At 39.5% G+C, this 16,775-nt stretch overlaps 4 protein-coding genes across 5 annotated transcripts; 3 read left to right on the top strand and 1 right to left on the bottom strand.

Moving 5' to 3' along the window:
• Positions 1–1,241: 1,241 nt before the first annotated feature.
• Positions 1,242–5,756, top strand: LOC141905635 (solute carrier organic anion transporter family member 3A1-like). 2 transcript variants are annotated; one of them, XM_074794593.1, is made up of 10 exons: positions 1,242–1,299; positions 1,542–2,411; positions 2,493–2,579; positions 2,928–3,176; positions 3,546–3,710; positions 4,041–4,236; positions 4,805–4,937; positions 5,025–5,179; positions 5,280–5,344; positions 5,490–5,756. In XM_074794593.1, the coding sequence occupies exons 2-10, from the start codon at positions 1,751–1,753 to the stop codon at positions 5,744–5,746; spliced, it is 1,968 nt and encodes a 655-aa protein (XP_074650694.1). In that variant the 5' UTR covers positions 1,242–1,299; positions 1,542–1,750; the 3' UTR covers positions 5,747–5,756. The 2 variants fall into 2 exon arrangements, with proteins under 2 accessions (XP_074650694.1, XP_074650695.1); XM_074794594.1 differs by having other exon boundaries at positions 1,255–1,434.
• A 1,139-nt stretch (positions 5,757–6,895) lies between these two features.
• Positions 6,896–7,960, top strand: LOC141905361 (hematopoietic prostaglandin D synthase-like). Its single transcript, XM_074794204.1, has 5 exons — positions 6,896–7,043; positions 7,218–7,310; positions 7,396–7,511; positions 7,607–7,705; positions 7,784–7,960. Exons 1-5 carry the CDS (start codon positions 6,896–6,898, stop codon positions 7,958–7,960), a joined length of 633 nt encoding a protein of 210 aa, XP_074650305.1.
• A 751-nt stretch (positions 7,961–8,711) lies between these two features.
• LOC141905036 (S-crystallin 4-like) lies at positions 8,712–10,107 on the top strand. Its single transcript, XM_074793755.1, has 5 exons — positions 8,712–8,973; positions 9,122–9,214; positions 9,294–9,409; positions 9,502–9,600; positions 9,677–10,107. Exons 1-5 carry the CDS (start codon positions 8,826–8,828, stop codon positions 9,851–9,853), a joined length of 633 nt encoding a protein of 210 aa, XP_074649856.1. The 5' UTR covers positions 8,712–8,825; the 3' UTR covers positions 9,854–10,107.
• Positions 10,108–13,837: 3,730 nt separating this feature from the next.
• LOC141905035 (uncharacterized) lies at positions 13,838–16,695 on the bottom strand. Its single transcript, XM_074793754.1, has 4 exons — positions 16,485–16,695; positions 16,204–16,390; positions 14,785–15,755; positions 13,838–14,702 (listed from the first exon to the last, which is right to left on the bottom strand). The coding sequence occupies exons 1-4, from the start codon at positions 16,545–16,547 to the stop codon at positions 14,397–14,399; spliced, it is 1,527 nt and encodes a 508-aa protein (XP_074649855.1). The 5' UTR covers positions 16,548–16,695; the 3' UTR covers positions 13,838–14,396.
• Between the last annotated feature and the right edge of the window lie 80 nt (positions 16,696–16,775).

Raw genomic sequence — 16,775 nt, 5'->3', positions numbered from 1 at the left:
ATAGTTATAAGAGATTATTCAAAAACAACAATAAAATTGTTACTCGATGCAGGCCTACCTGTCTTTGATTTGATGGGAGATCGCTTCGTTGCTGAATAGATCCGCACCAACCATCCAGATCTGTGTTGCACAGCGCGCGCGCTGAATCTAAAAGCGAAAAGCGCGGTTGTGTCGATGTATTCAACAAATTACAGCTGATCAATTCAACTCTTCCACTCGAGGTCGTACCGTTTGGTCCTTGAACCAGATTCCCGGGCGTTCACACCCGGCGTTCACTGTATATTCTTTATTCAAACGAAATGAAAAATATTCATATTCCAATATTAACAGAGCACGTACACGCCGTGAATGTAGCACATCTTAGAAAATCCTGTTTCGGCCGGGAACGATTTTCCAAATGAAAAATCCAGTTTTTTTTCATAAAAGATTTTATCAGAAGAAACATACATCATACGGTAGTACTTACTGGACAGAAAAAATAAGTTAGAATACCTAAGTATATGGGGAAATTCTTTATTCATCGATTTAGTGGAGCGGATGTGGATCATTAGATTATCCCTCTGTATGATACAGCATAATCTAAGTAACTATTTCCTTGTTCATGATCATACCTTGAAATTATAAGTCACGTCTAATAAATCATGTCGAGCTAATATCATATGTGATAACTCGTTGATATTTGACATTTGCTTGTGGACATATTACGTGCCTGTCTTAAGCCGGGGACACACTGGGCGATTTCGTCGGCCGATTTCGTCGCCCGACGAAATCGCCGGTAAAATCGCCTTGTGTGTCCGGGCAATTTAGTCAGCCGACGAAATCGCCCAGTGTGTCTGAGGCTTAACGTATTCTTATTCTAGCGAAAATATACTCTAATTACTATCATTCTACACTATTACAATAACTAGAATATAATGTACCTCGTCTATTTCTAAAAATTGATAATTTGCTTGCAGTTTTGCTTTATGACTGGTTCTATAAATTGACGTCGGTCTCGTTGGCATTCGTACGCATTAATAATAGAAGCCCGATTAGATAGGCCAACCGGAATTTCAATTCATTTCTTCAAGTTAGTTGCGCTCTCGTGTCGATAGTAAGTGTTAACCTTTGGACTTCAGGGCACCGCCATAAACAAAAGCAAATGCGTTCGATTCATTCATTTGTATATATATATATATATATATATATATATATATATATATATATATATATATATATATATATATATTATATATACTTGGAAGTTCTTAAACGACATGCGTTCAATTCGATTCACGAGTCTTCTATATGTGACACTTGGTATGTAATGATTTATATATTTCGGAGCGTATGTAATTCTTATTTATTTTTAAGAGAAAATGATTTGTTCATTGAGTTTCACGCGAATTGACGAGACAAGGGTGACACTGCGTAGACATTATTATTATGTGCTAGGTATTGTCGTTGGCCTTTTTACGCTACCACTTTGTATTTATCAATATTTCAACGTTTAATCGCTTTTATGCGTTCACATTATGCCTTTTGGTTTTTATATTCTGCAGGGGCGATTCATGAAAAGTATGAATTGAAAACTTGCTGAGATTATAACGTTGGAACTGCATTTTGAAGGTGTCGTCAGGAACGACCAGGGTTGTATAAGAAATCTAGGAATATATTCCGCCTTCCATTTGAGTTTTGTATTTACGTAAACTGCGCTGACAGATTTAGTGGCTTATAGCGAGTGGCTAACAGCGAGAAGACAGTCACCGCGATGCCTCCTCAAGACGTGACTCGTGAACCTAAACAAGAGTGCGGAATCGGACCTTGTAAGCCAGCGTGTTTGCGGCCATGTATCAACATCAAATTGTTCACTATCGTCCTCGCAATTATCGTCGTCTTTCACGGTGCCATGTCGACGTATATATTGGCAGTTCTGACGACGATCGAAAAAGCCTTACAGATCACAAGCGCCAAAGCTGGATTCATATCCAGCGCCAATGATATAGGCTTCCTCGCTTTCGTAGTAGTGGCCAGCTACCTCGGAGGTCGGATGAATAAACCTTTCGTAATCGGTGTTTCGAGTATAGTGGTCGGTGTAGCCACGATATGTTCGTCGCTTCCTTATTACATATTCCGTGATAATCAAGATCCAACGCCGGCGAAAATCAGTTCGGTCGTTTTCGAAAATATGACGGCGAACGTTACAGCGACTCCGGACAAGGATCTCTGTTACGCGGGAAGGGAAAACCTGTCTTATGCAGCGCTCTGCAACGAAGAATCGGCAATCGCAGAAAACACGAAAAGTACCATATCATACGCGATTATCATCATATCACAAGTTGTACTAGGTATCGGAGTGTCGCCTATATGGTCTTTGGGTATGAGTTTCATCGATGACAACCTTGGAAAACATTCATCTCCGATATACATAGGTATATATACAACTGACATGCCTTTTTGCATTTTACGTGTCCGGGATTCGGAATCTATGTATGATCTATTTTCTATTTCAGGGATTCTGTTCAGCATCAGGACACTTTCACCGTTGGTCGGCTTCGGAATCGGGGCTGGAATGACAGCCTTACCTGTCGACTTAAAACGTAAATTACGATTATAAGCATAACCCCACAAAAGTAGGGATCGTATATCGTGTGTTTTTTTATATACTATGTATAGTACATAGTATATAGTGAGGAGAAAAAAATCTTTCACTTTGACTCCATACAATTCTGTTGTCATGAACCAGTTCTGCATTAATTGCTACAGTAGAATTCGGTTAAGTTGGCAGCAATCGAAATATTACTCAGTTATATTTTGAGCCCCGATTTATAATGTATTTGTAGTCTAAGTCGTTATTTGAATATGTCAACAATATATTGATATTGATCGCGCCCCAACTTTCGACGATTTGAAAGGGTTTGACTATACTTCACGTTTTTTATTAACAGCGACCGATTTGACGCAGAGAGATCCGGAATTCATCGGGGCGTGGTGGGCAGGCTTTTTGTTGATCGGTATCGGAACGATAGCCGTGTCGATCCCGATGTTAATGTTCCCGGGCAAAATGCCAGATGTGGTCGAGAATGAGGTCGAGTTGAAGGCTCTGGACGATACGGATCAACAGTCGGAAAAAAGCAACAATCCGATGTCGATGATGCTATCGAACAAGGGAGCTAATGAGAAAATCAATTTGAAAGGTGACAATTTTTCAATGAATTCATTCTAAACTGCAATCAATGTATCGGGTTGGTAACGCGCTATGGGATCTATAGAATGTTTTGAATCATTGAGCATTTCCTTGGGAACTGGAGTATTTCTAAATGTCGAATTTATCGATACTGAACTCTGCTATTCTGAATACAACTCGTTGAAAAGATCCAATGCCAATCGTGCTTTCATGGTAATCATTATTTGAATCCACCTAGAATTTGCACGTGTTTGTTCTGGTCACTGACACTCCCGCGATGGGCCGACAGGATTCCCAGTAATGTCCATGCGCAGCAATTTCTGCTGTGGAATCTCGAAGTTTCAAGTGTATTTTCACGTAATTAACTAATCTATTTCAGATTTTCCTAAAGCTGTCGTGCGTCTATTCACTAATCCGGTATTCGTCTGTCAAATATTAGCAGCCTGCATCAATATGTTCTACATAATCGGTTTCTATTCGTTCATGCCGAAATACGTGGAAAAGCAATTCGGATTTTCCGCTTCGAAGGCTAGCATGATGTTGGGTAAGTTTTTGAAGTATCTTTTTTTAATTCACCCATGCGTAAAGCGCAGACTTTGATACTCCGGTATCGTCTTATTAATCCGGTTTCTTATAAAACGCTTTATTGCGTATTAGTCAGAGGATCAAAACCATCACGCTGGCCTAATTATACTCGAAATGGCTACCGCAAATCATTACTGTTCGTATCGGGTTCACTTTTTTTGTCTCGTGAGAGAAACAGAATGTTCTATGTTTATATTGTTCAGAGACTATTCTGTGATCAGGTCTCTCATATTCACGAAGTGCTATATAAGTCACAGTAATTATGACTCTCTCAACCTTTGATTTCCAGGGTCCATATCTGCCCTGCCTACTTGTATAGGAACTATATGCGGAGGTGTTATAGTATCCAAGTTGAAATTGTCTCTGATAAAAATCGCTCGTTTGGGTTTTATCTCGTCAGTGTTGACGGTTTGTATTCACGCGTCTCTGATCGGTATCGGCTGCGACCAGGCTCCGTTCAACGGACTCTCCGTACGCGATAATCAGTAAGTGCAATGCCTTCATCGTCGCGTTACGTTCGCAACGTTGAAATTTCGATTTGAATCTCATCACCGTAGCAACAGCCATATGTGCCACTTTATCAACCATTGTATATACGAACTTATCTATGAAAGCAAACTGCACATATAGAAACAATTTTCTCTCTTCTTTAAAACAAAAGAATTATTTACACCGACAACTCGTTGTAGATGTCATCAAAGAATTGATATGATCATCTTGCAAAAGCCCTCTGATCAATTCCATTGTAACTGAACAAGCCGACAGAGCACCTGACATGCCTCTGACATGTAGCCTCTGACACTTTTTGAATTCATAGAATTGTACGTATATTCAGAATTAAATATCTGGGTCTGTACCTTAATTACATAATACGTAAGTTTCATGTCATGTAGACAATGGTATAGTCTTCAGCGATAGGAAAGATAGGAAAGAAACATCTTGTTGATGTGAATGTACATTTCATATGAGATTTCGACGGTTTCATGCTAATAATGATCAACATATTTTACAAAAAAAAAATTAAGAAAACTGATTTCTTTATCAAATTTGAAGGATGAACTTCACGCAAACATGTAACAGCCACTGTAACTGTTTATCAAGTAATTACGACCCCGTTTGCGACAGTGATGGAATATCGTATTATTCGGCTTGTCACGCGGGCTGTGAATCAGCACCAGTAAACGCGGTAAAATTAAAATCAACGTTTCAATGCTAGTTACTTCATATTCATATTCGGAATATTAACTAATCTTTTTCAAATCCTTTTTTGTAGATATATACGAATTGTTCGTGCATTCCAGACGGTCAGGCCACGAAGGGAATCTGTATACCTCCATGTAATAGTTTCATTCCGTTTGCTGCTGTTACGTTTTGTTCATCGTTGGTTAGTACAATTGGACTCGTTCCTGGAATAATGCTCGTATTCAGGTAAATCGGTACAATAATCTACAGATGAAATATGTGAGAGGTTATATTGATGATACTTCGATAAAGATATCTAAATTCATCATGTTTATTCTTGCTTTAGGACCGTGGCTCCGAAAGACAAATCGCTGTCAGTCGGGATACTGACTTTCGCCGTAAGCATATTTGGTAAGTTGTTTTCAGTTCGTGCCGACGAAAGTCTAGGCTCCCCTGGTACAATCTAATCGATTATGTCAATGTACCATTTACAACTGTGTGGTAGTTCAAGGTATAATACAACGTACATTTGAATGCTATTTTTGTTAATGTTTAGGTATTCCGTCCCCTGTGATGTTCGGAGCTATAATCGACAGTTTTTGTCTGATTCATAATTTCTGCGCCAGCGACGTCTGTCTTGTCTACGACATACGGCAATTTCGGTTCAAATACCTGGGCACCGCATTAGTGTTCAGAGTTCCAGTGTTGATAATCGTTGGAATGATCTGGTATGTGGCTAATAAATATTACGACAGCAACGATAAACCTCGCAGCGCCTCCGCAGTTGTATCTGAACAAGAAGAAAGAATATAGAATATATTCAGTATTTTAGACTGTTTGATTCCTGTTGATGTTGTCTGATAGATACAATGTCGTACAACCGTTTTTTCAGAATTCGTACATCATTGCCTGTGATATATTCCTGTGGTACCCACCACTGTATCTTATTTCGATTCTCCATCAATAATCGATCTGACTAATGATTTATTGACACAGGTCCGTTTTAATGTTACGAGCCCTTATAATGTTAGTGACAATTTGGGATAATCTTAACGATGTTTGTACGTGTTTAAATATTAATGATGAAATGAACAAAGAAAATTGTATATTTTTATAGTTTACATTTTCGAAAATTATACATTGGTCCTGCATGCACGTATCAATGGACGGCTCAAATGAAAAACCTCTATTAATCGTATATTGCTAGTATCAAATAATATTATACATATTTATTGTAAAAATGCGTTGTTTTTTTCTGTTCTTGTTCCTCTTGCTTAACGTCGTTCAAATCATTGTTTCCCAAGACTTACCCAATAATTCAATAAACTTCACGACGGGACGGCCTTGGAAGTGTTGCCCGCACATTGAAGTGAACAGAATTCAGCCTTACCTGCCTATGAAGTGCCAAATATATAAGTGGGTTCCCACTTGAGTTCGCACTGCAACATCATTAATTTAGCATTTTATCGCACATTCCTCCAATATTTCCTATTCAATTCAATTATACGCAATCCACGCTTTTCTCATATTTCTATAACGTATTTATCTACACTCGGGCTATAATAGTCTCTAGGACTAACCATCAAAAATGGGAAAATAGCGAGAAGAATGTCAACATTGATTCGTACTTATCTGAAAGATTTCTCGCCAAGTATATTGAAACTTTTCGCTTAATTCATGATTTTACATTGTTCCAACACGTTAAATACGTTTTGCATTTGTTGCTCGTATTTATATTCACTTGTCTGTATGTTCTCGAAAATAACCTTCGGAGGACAGATAACATTTTTCGGTAGGTTAGGTCACGCTTTTCGTGAAATAGATTTGAACTTAACTCCAACTTGAACTCAAAGCGCGTGATACGCGACCATATTTGAGCTATATTGATGTGACTCCCTTGTTTTAACCTGGTGCACTAGTTCAGCCGTTCAGTTCAAAATCGACAAATACCTATCAGCCACTATGCCTCAATACACACTGATCTATTTCAACATCACCGGTTTGGGAGAAGTGCCCCGTTTGTTATTCGCTCAAGCCGGGGTCGAATACGAGGACCGCCGGATACCTTCACCATGGCTTGAACCAGACGTATGGCCGAAGCTGAAAAAGGGTAAGTATGTAATAAGTATGTAATAAGTGTGGTCAACTGGTACTTACCCAATCATAATTCAGCCTCATGTGGAATTTCAAAATTTGCCAATTTACAATGATTCACATAGTATTCGAAATGCATTGTTATGTGTACCTTTAGTATCATCAACATTGTTTCGTTTATTTTTTGTAGAGACTCCTTTTCAGAAGCTACCAATCCTCGAAATCGATGGTAAACCTATCGCTCAGAGTCAAGCTATAGTACAATATCTTGCCAGAGAATTTGGTAGGTTCATTTTCCGTGTCATCTGCATAAGAGCAAGAGAAGAGATTCTCGAAAATGTTTTTAGCCCATTAATAAATCATTATAGGTTTGGAAGGAAAGGATAACCTGGGAATGGCCAAAGTCTACGAGGCTTACTATATGTCATATGATATCCTGATCAATGACTTCAAACAACGTTATGAAAAAAACGAAACGAAAAAGGTCGTGAAAACGCTACAAAAATTAATGAACTTGTAAAATTGCAATTTCTAAGAGTCATTTCGTTTGTATAAATATATTTCCGTCGGCATTTCTAGCAAGAGGTTAAAGAGAATTTGATCACGGCTGAATTCCCAAGACTTCTGGACGCTCTGAAAACCATTCTTGGAGACAATGACTTTTTGGCTGGGGGAACGGTAAGTTGAGCTAACACGAGAAAAAACCTAGAAAATTTACGTCATCAACGCGTCCGCACTATTCATATTATTTTTCAGGTGTCTGTGGCGGATATGATCGCGTTCGTTGCTGTTCAAAGGCTACAAGGATTGAACTGGCCCGAAGTTGATAACCTGCTCAAGGCATACCCGACGGTTACCGCGCTTCAGGATCGCGTCGCCAAATCGCCCAACATTGCCGCCTATCTTGAAAAACGTCCAAAAACCAAATATTAATTGATATAACTGTAAATATCACGTAAAAAGGAAATAAAGAGCTGGTTTACTTTATATTCTAGTGTATTCTCTGGACAGTGAACTAGGTTATTCAAACCAAGCAATCACTGACATAAGATAGGATGCCCGACTTAATGTTTTTGACAAGAAGATAAGAAATGAAATGATAAGTAAACGCATACTTTGTCTTTTATATTCTCTTTGATTCATTTATCTTTTGTATGGTAATTCTTACGTGAATGGAGTTAAGATGCTCAGCAAATCTCCGTATTTCTAACACTTTTGGTTGCACCTCAAAAGCACACTCATCCAAATGTAGGAGCGTCGTTCAGGCCAGACGACCGTGGCCTTGAAAGAATCGCTGTCAGTTGGCATACTTACTTTCTCCGTAAGCATATCGTTGTTCTCAACGCTCGTCCCGACGAGAATCTAGGCTCCCACCAAAAATGCATAAATACGATGTATTTCTGGTATAAGCTAATCAGTTTTGTTCATGTACCATTAACAATAATGTGTGGTTAAAGATGTTATAAAATATACATAAGCAAAAATACTATTTTTGTTAATGTTTAGGGATTCCGTCCCATGTGATGTTCGGAGCTATAATCGACAGCTTTTGTCTACACTCGGGCTACGCGCTTTGCATATTTAGCTCACAACTAGAAAATAACCTTCAGAGAACAGAAAACATCTGTCGATTGTTATCTTTGTCTGGTCTGGCTTTTATGCCTCGTGTCGCGCAGTCAGGTTCGACTAACGCATGATACTCGGTATTATTTGTGCTATATTGACGTCACGTTGAATTACTAGTCAGTCGTGCGCCAGACAGTCAAACGTTCAACATCGACTGTATCTATCAGCCACTATGCCGAAGTACACACTGATCTACTTTAACCTCACCGGTTTGGGAGAAGTGCCCCGTTTGTTATTCGCTCAAGCCGGGGTCGAATACGAGGACCGCCGTATACCATTACCATGGGTTGATCCAGAGGCATGGCCGAAGCTGAAAAAGGGTTAGTATGTTGTAATTAAGAGTGATAGTTTCTCTAATGCATATAACTGTATGTTCACTAACCAGGAACATTCTATATACACTGTATTCGCAATGCATTGTGCTGTGTACTTTTAGTATCATCAAGATTGTTTTGTTATTTTTTGTAGAGACTCCTTTTCAGAAACTACCAATCCTCGAAATCGACGGTAAACCTATCGCTCAGAGTCAAGCTATTGTACAATATCTTGCCAGAGAATTTGGTAGGCTCATTTTTCATGATATCTATATGCAATAACACCAATGAGAATGGTTTTTTAACCCATTTATGAATCATTATAGGTTTGGAAGGAAAGGATAACCTGGAAATGGCCAAAGTCTACGAGGCTTACTATATGTCATATGATATCCTGAACAATGACTCAAAACAACGTTATGAGAAAAACGAAACGAAAAAGGTCGAGAAAACGCTAGAAACTTGTAAAATTGTAATTTCTAAGAGTTAGTTGTTAGTTCGTTTGTATAAATGTATTTCTGTCGGCATTTCTAGCAAGAAGTTAAAGAGAATTTGATCACGGCTGAATTCCCAAGACTTCTGGACGCCCTGAAAACCATTCTTGGAGACAATGACTTTTTGGCTGGGGGAACGGTAAGTTGAGCTACAGTGAACAAACTTAAAAGATTTACTCGATGAACGCATCCACAATGTTCGATGTTATTTTCAGGTGTCTGTGGCGGATATGATCGCGTTCGTTGCTATTGAAAGGCTACAAGGATTGAACTGGCCCGAAGTTGATAACCTGCTCAAGACATACCCGACGGTTACCGCGCTTCAGGATCGCGTCGCCAAATTGCCCAACATTTCTGCCTATCTTGCAAAACGTCCAAAGACCGAGTATTAATTTATATTACTGTAATATCTCGTCAAAAGGAAATGAAGAGCTAGTTTACTTTCTATTCTAGTGTATTCTCTGGACAGTGAGATCAAATATTTAATCTAATTAACCAAGCAAGCGTTATCATATTGTAAAGATACTTCATAAATTATCACTGATATAAGATAACAAAATGTCCGACCTGATATTGTATGCGTTAATATTTTGGACAAGAAGATAAGAAATGAAATGATAAGTTAACACATATCTTATCTTTTATATTCTATCTGGTTCATTTTTTGTATAGAGTTCTTGACGTGAATGGAGAAAAGGTGTTCAGTAATTCATCGGATTTCTCTGGCACTTTCTGTTACCCTTCAAAGCATATCATGTACTGGAACGACCCCGCTCTTCGGTTGTAGAAACGTAGTTTGTAATAAATCAAAATGGTATTGATCAAATCAAAGTGGAAAAAATGCAACATATTAGGAAGAAACGTCGTTTGCTAAACTCCCAATTTTATGTAGGCTACGAATATCATACCACTTGACAGGATATACTATATCGACCTCCCACCGCCCCCTGCCGCATTAGATGGGAGTTTGGCGAGATTTTTTGGGGTATCTTCTGCGATCCAACCCGTAGTAGGTAATTAAGGTTATTCATCAAAGACATTTTACGGATCGATGACGCAGATCCGAACATCACCCGACTGTCGTTTAGTGATCATGCGATAAGCCTTTTGTGCCCATCGACCAAAGCGATCTTCTGCCAGGAAAGCCGCATCCAGACGTCTCAATTGTTGCATGTGCATTTTCTGACCGTTACTGCGACTAGCGTGTGACGTCATTATGGCTATAAGATAGTTAACCAACAGCACTGAAGCCGTGTAATAATAGATAACGTGGACGAATCGAATGTCAAGGGCCGGCTTCGGGCCGTTGAAATCGCTCGTTCCGATTTGTACGAGAAACACTTTGTAGAAAGCGTCCAGACTTTTGTAGACGGCCATTTCTTTAACGGTCACCACGTACGTAACGTAGATACACTGTACAAAAAACGTCAGCGTGCTAAACTTTATCATCACGGCCATCATACAGCGCAGATCTATCGAAAACGTACCGATGAAAGGTAACCATTCAGTCAGGTAGAGGATACTGAAGAGGACGAATGGCAAATAAAGCGCTTTTAAAGCTCGAAATAGATACGCTGCTGCTTCGTGGAAAAGCCCGCTACATGTATTATACTTATCTGGGTTGATTACCAGAGGAATGAGACCTGCACCACCGTGAGTTATAGCAAATTTACCGACCTGACTGACAAAATACAGAATGAATTGATTGACGCGGTAGAAATGAGTTTTAACAAGATAGTTCGATCGGTCGGTGTTTTTCACGCGTACAGATCGCACGGTACGGAAATCTCGATGACACAATCTGTATACGATCTCAACAATATCGACGATAACGAATATGAAGAAAACATCGATCATTTCCAAAGTCAGGTCAAGAAAACCTTCATATTCCGCAACGATCGGCATACCTGAACATTGAATAGTCCCGTTTACCGATGTAACGTTCGGCCACAGCGCTTTGTAAAAGAGCCAGTTCTTTTCCACCATAGCGACCGGTTGCAGTGCGAGCATTGCGACCAGAATTAGAAAGCGTATGATGAACCAGAAAAATAGATACGGAACGTTCTGTAGGGTTTTACGTTTTACCCATTGTTGAATGACGGGCATTTCTAAAATACGATACCGCTCCAAAGTCGCCGTCTGCCCGATAGTGACGTAAAGGAGCATGCGCAGTGGCGAGCGCAATTCCCGCGCATAATCTTCGAAATTTTCGTACTCAGTGACGTCATATTCTACGTAACGTCGGAGACCGATGACGTCACATTTCTTGGCGTACGCGTCTGAATTCAATAGGCGTTTGAATATACCGTAAGTTCCGAGTTTCGCCGAAAGTTCGATCGGTTTGAAATTATCGCCATCCGTAGACATGATCAATCGATACCTGGTCTCGGCGGAGACATGCTCGAGAATGATTTCCAAACTTTTCAGAAGATCGTCCTCTGGTTTGAGTTCCTCTGCGACAGTTCTTATCAAACAGTGTAAAACATTCCAGTCAAATTTCTCCGATGCAGTAGTGTCGGCGCCGTCCTCCAAGAGGCGCTTTAACACACCTACGGACCCGCTGCAAGCGGCCATTATCAACGGAATCGTGAATACAGTACCGGATGGTGTTAGGTTATTGTGGTCGTTGTAAATGAACTTATTATTGATGAAAGACTTCATCGCTTGTTCTCCGTACATAGCTTTATGCGTGTCGTATGCCATGACGTCATCGAGCGTGAGAATTCTGTACCAATCTTGGAAGTTATCGATGAGAAGTGATTTTTCGGTGCGATGCTCGATCGCTTCGACATAAGACGAAGTTTCCAGATCGTCACCACGGACAGACATCGTAGCAAATTTCAAACCTTAGCTCCTGAAAAACTGAACGATGTTAGTTTTGAGTATTTTTGTCCCAGCTTGTACTAGTTATTAGTTATTAATTTCTACAAGAAACCATAACAGATTAAATTACTATTTACATAATGATTTGAATTATTATGACATCGATGGAAGGTAATGGACTAATTCCAAATGAACTCATGTTGAGTCAAATAAAACCTGCCAGTCGCAGTAACCTGGTAAGTTGATATATGCTAAATTTCTAAACCAACTTTAGTCAATATACTGAATAATTAACTTCCAGCAGTTTTGTCGCAATATCGAATCGATATTAACTGTTCATTCAATCACTGTCTTGTTCTAGGCGAAAATGCGTATTATCTGCGCAGAGGCGAAAGTGTCCTTAAATAGCTGTATAAATCTGGGGGATGTATCATCCCTAGGAATATTTGTCACATTATCTCGTCTAGAATCGCCAGAATTGATTGAATAATGGTACTTTATTCCCGTAGGCTTCATAACGAGCGTTGTTACGTGATCAGACACACTGAATACAGCCGCGTGTAAGTCATCTAACTCAATCATGGTGTATCGAAGTCAAGACTTCTCTAGACTTTTATGATTTGTAGATTCAAAAAGATGCATTTATTTAAAAAATACGTTATGAAAAATAAATTTAACTCATTTATACCTGAATGTAAGGACTAAATAGTTTGAAATGAAGCAGCAAAAATGACGTTTTTGAAATTTCTCGTGATGCGTAAGGATTTTCACAATTCTTAGCCAAATAATAAAATTATGTTATACTATGAAATGACTAGTTTCGATTATAAGTCAAACTCAGACTAAATCAAAAATTCTGAAATGTCTAGACAGTTTACGAACAGATTTCATTTAGATTTTACATTCCTTACCTTGTGGTTATCGGTATTCGGTTTGCTTTCGGTCGAACCTGATGCTGATGAACTAAGCCGATAACTTCGGATCTAGCACGTTTTGTCGTCGGGAACGTTGACATCCATCATTGTTAGTCGTTCGTTCGCCGTGTGTGTTTGTTCGCTTAACTCTCAAACCCGAAGACGACAGGTTAAACAATAATACGATGTATAAATGGTGCATGGATATTTCGCACCGCGCGCGCGCGAGCGCAATATTGATACAAACTCTGTTTACATCATACGATCTATTAACGGCAGGGTATTTAATTGCTTACTTCACTTCACCAATGGACTCTGTTTTAGAGTCCATGCTTCACCCGATTAACTTGTACTCTTGAAACAGCCTACCTACATCACATTCAGGCTTAACTGAACAGGTTACAGACACCATCAAATATCATTTATATATTTTTAAATTCGAAGTGTGCATGTTGTGTATTTGAGGGTTGACTGAGAGCGAGTTTGAGTTTTTAACATTTCTCTTTTTCTTCTTCACTTCTTTAATGAGGGAACTGCTTTATATAATCTATTTCTTGTTTTCAACAGGCCCACTCCATGTCTAGTTAACTGTATTTTGTATTTTGCATGTATGTACATTATGCTGTAGGCTATATTTGAAAAATAAAGCATTCAATTCAATTCAATACACGAATAAATATATACAACATCCAATTTCTGGAGAAATATGACGGTAGTCCTTGCAGTTATTCTGGCGGACAAAATGATTGCCCCAAGGGTAGACTTAGGCAGACCAGTTGCACAATCAAGGTCGAGATATATCAAAGCCTATATTAATTCCGATTATGACGACTCTGCAACTGACACAAGCGTCTGAAAGACCCACGTCCGAAAATTAATGACGCATATTATCATTGGTTTATGGCAAAGTACACAAGATGATCAACACTGTGTGGTTTGCGATATTGCCTTGGCCTTAAATTATGTGACAGTAATTATAGAAACATCGGAATCGCCAAACAGATCGTAAATTTGCCTTCCGCATCGGCGACCACTAAATTAAAAATCTGATAAATTGTTACACCGGTAAATTTCAGACAGTTTATTTGATCAGTAAGATAGCGTCGGCTTTGGTGGTATACAGAGGATAGTCTGGTGTGAAGTCAACTTAGTTTAAATGATGAGATTTCTCATCTTCGCATCAACTTCAGAGTTTTATTCAAAAATCTGCCTGTATCGACATCGTCCTAAACTTGCGGTCGTAGTGATTTGAAGCGACGCACTTGTAATCCCACTGACCTCTTCCAACGACCTCGTCCCCCGGATAGTTCAAGGTCATAATACCCACTGACGTCATCGTTCGTCTGTCTTTTCGTATTTGAATAGAAACTCTAGTTGCAAACGGAACGACTCGCAACCAGGGTAGTTTCGTCGTATGGTCCACGGGAAGCTCGGAAAACGTGGGGCCTTTATAAAACGAGATATTTGGCAATGGGTCACCGGAAGCGTTGCATACGAATTGTATCTGTAAAGATATAGAAAAGAAATCATTAAAATGTCAAGTCCGAATACACGAACATAGAAAAAAGTATCTAACTCATATATACCTGACTTTGACCCAGTAGTATCACCGATGAAGAACTCGAAAAGAGGAACTTGATCGGTTCAAAAATTGCCACTTTATAAGTAACACTTAGGATCGGTTTGTTGTACCCAGCTTCGCATTTGTAACGGCCCATATAGCGTGTGTCGCCTTGGATGTATTGAGTGTCGGTTCTGTACGAGTGGCCGGGCGTCGAAACATCACTCGCTGCGAATGGACGGTAGACACCAGTCTGGGTGCTGTGTCGTGACCACCGGATATAAGGTCTCGGATACCCGGAAATACGGCACATTATACAGTCGTCATAGTTCTTCCTGATCGGCAGCGATCCGTCAATGTGTGGCACGTGACCGGAACACGACTGCACATACATTCCGTGTAGAATTCCGGGATATGTTGGTAATTCTATTTCACTAAAAACACGCACTGTATACCTGAATCCCCCGGTAAAACCATGATTGAACTCAAAACTGTACATGCCCGCTTCATTCCAAGTCGCATTTGTAACATCTAAAATACGCCAAATTTGATAACTGGATTCGGAAATCCATTCTTCGGCTTTCGTGTGTTTGTATTTGGCGCCATTTGGTTCAAAGTGGCGTCTATTGACAGGAGAAGCATCTCTGTTGATAATCTTTCTCCAGGAATTAGCGCCTATGCGTGGCGGCCGCGAGTAACGTCCCAAATACTTCTCCACTCCGTGTACGACGACAGTTGCCGACAGTCTCCATGATTTGTCGACGTTTTCCGAAAGAACAAATTTACCGCTGACGTCTTTTATCGTGGGAAGACGAATATTAGAGACATAGGTTTGTTTGTGAACGATAATGATTCTCGTTGATACATCGGCGCACGATGAACGCGGAGCTATTTCAAGGATATGTGTCTCTTTCAAGTCTCGATATTTAACCGAATTCACGTGCAATCTCGCTCGGCGATTTCCGCCTCGAATTATTTCAAACGATTGCGTATTTACTGGAAGCAAATAGAAGGAAAATAGTTGAATAAATGGTAATGGATAAACAGATTGAACTGGAATGCTGGTGTAATAATGATCCCATCAAATATATGTTCAGCGGTGGATCCAACCTACCACTCATATTGCTCGAGCGGTACTCGGGAAAAAGAATTTGCAAACTTTTGGTATTTTTCCTTTTATTCAGCTTTGTATTACGGCCATAATCAAGATGCGAAAGAATGCTTCTCCTCGCGTCGGAGTTTTCAGTACAAGGACCCCTGGCTCCTCTGCTGATTTGAGGATTTCTAAAGAAATCTAAATGTGAGCAGTACTCAATGCAAGTGCGCAAGTCGGATCCACCCTTGAATTACTTGTACAACCGTCATTGTACAACTGCGTATAAGTTGGTAAAATATCAGAGTTAGAGATATAATAAATCTAAATAATATGTTCTGAGATAAGTACCTGTATCCGCAACGAGATACGACGTTTCTTCCTGTTGACGAAACCATTTCACTTTAACGTCACCTCCGCGTTGAATGTTCAAATCGACTATGATGGACGCGCCGGATCCGACCTCGAATCGAGAAACTTCTAATCTTACGATTGTCGGCAGTTCAACTTCGGAACAAATCGTGTTTTCAGTTGCTTCCTATATAAGATATACGTTACACATGACATTCAAACATAACTTCAGGAAATACAGTACATGATTTCACTAGTTTCAATAATGCATCAATACTCACCCCATAATTATAGCAGAAAACCACGAAGGTTGCGACGATTAACAATGATCTTTTTTGATCCATATTTAGATACAAGCCACTGCAGCTGAATGACACACTGTTCGTACGTATATAGCAATACTTATAGTGTAATTACTTTGCCAAATTTACCATGAATAAACTGACCCGAATTTTTCGCTTATTCATACTTTAAATACGCGATACGATTAATAATATATAGTTATGTTATTGCCTACTGTGATTACATGCGCAACACAAAAGAAGGGCCGAAGGTCTTCAGAGATAAATCAG

Source organism: Tubulanus polymorphus, chromosome 5 (genome assembly GCF_964204645.1).
Source record: "Tubulanus polymorphus chromosome 5, tnTubPoly1.2, whole genome shotgun sequence".
In the NCBI taxonomy this organism is placed as follows: domain Eukaryota; kingdom Metazoa; phylum Nemertea; class Palaeonemertea; order Tubulaniformes; family Tubulanidae; genus Tubulanus; species Tubulanus polymorphus.
Note: the sequence above shows the minus strand (reverse complement) of the source record. Positions and strands in the feature narration are given on the sequence as shown.

Coding starts and splice junctions, on each gene's coding strand:
- LOC141905635 (XM_074794593.1), top strand. CDS start 1,751: ATGCCTCCTCAAGACGTGACTCGTGAACCTAAACAAGAGTGCGGAATC. Junction 2,412..2,492: donor TTCATCTCCGATATACATAG/GTATATATACAA, acceptor TTTCTATTTCAG/GGATTCTGTTCAGCATCAGG. Junction 5,345..5,489: donor TTTCGCCGTAAGCATATTTG/GTAAGTTGTTTT, acceptor GTTAATGTTTAG/GTATTCCGTCCCCTGTGATG.
- LOC141905361 (XM_074794204.1), top strand. CDS start 6,896: ATGCCTCAATACACACTGATCTATTTCAACATCACCGGTTTGGGAGAA. Junction 7,044..7,217: donor ATGGCCGAAGCTGAAAAAGG/GTAAGTATGTAA, acceptor TATTTTTTGTAG/AGACTCCTTTTCAGAAGCTA. Junction 7,512..7,606: donor AAAAAAACGAAACGAAAAAG/GTCGTGAAAACG, acceptor CGGCATTTCTAG/CAAGAGGTTAAAGAGAATTT.
- LOC141905036 (XM_074793755.1), top strand. CDS start 8,826: ATGCCGAAGTACACACTGATCTACTTTAACCTCACCGGTTTGGGAGAA. Junction 9,410..9,501: donor AGAAAAACGAAACGAAAAAG/GTCGAGAAAACG, acceptor CGGCATTTCTAG/CAAGAAGTTAAAGAGAATTT. Junction 9,601..9,676: donor ACTTTTTGGCTGGGGGAACG/GTAAGTTGAGCT, acceptor TGTTATTTTCAG/GTGTCTGTGGCGGATATGAT.
- LOC141905035 (XM_074793754.1), bottom strand. CDS start 16,547: ATGGATCAAAAAAGATCATTGTTAATCGTCGCAACCTTCGTGGTTTTC. Junction 16,391..16,484: donor TTTTCTGCTATAATTATGGG/GTGAGTATTGAT, acceptor TATCTTATATAG/GAAGCAACTGAAAACACGAT. Junction 14,703..14,784: donor TACTACTGGGTCAAAGTCAG/GTATATATGAGT, acceptor ATATCTTTACAG/ATACAATTCGTATGCAACGC.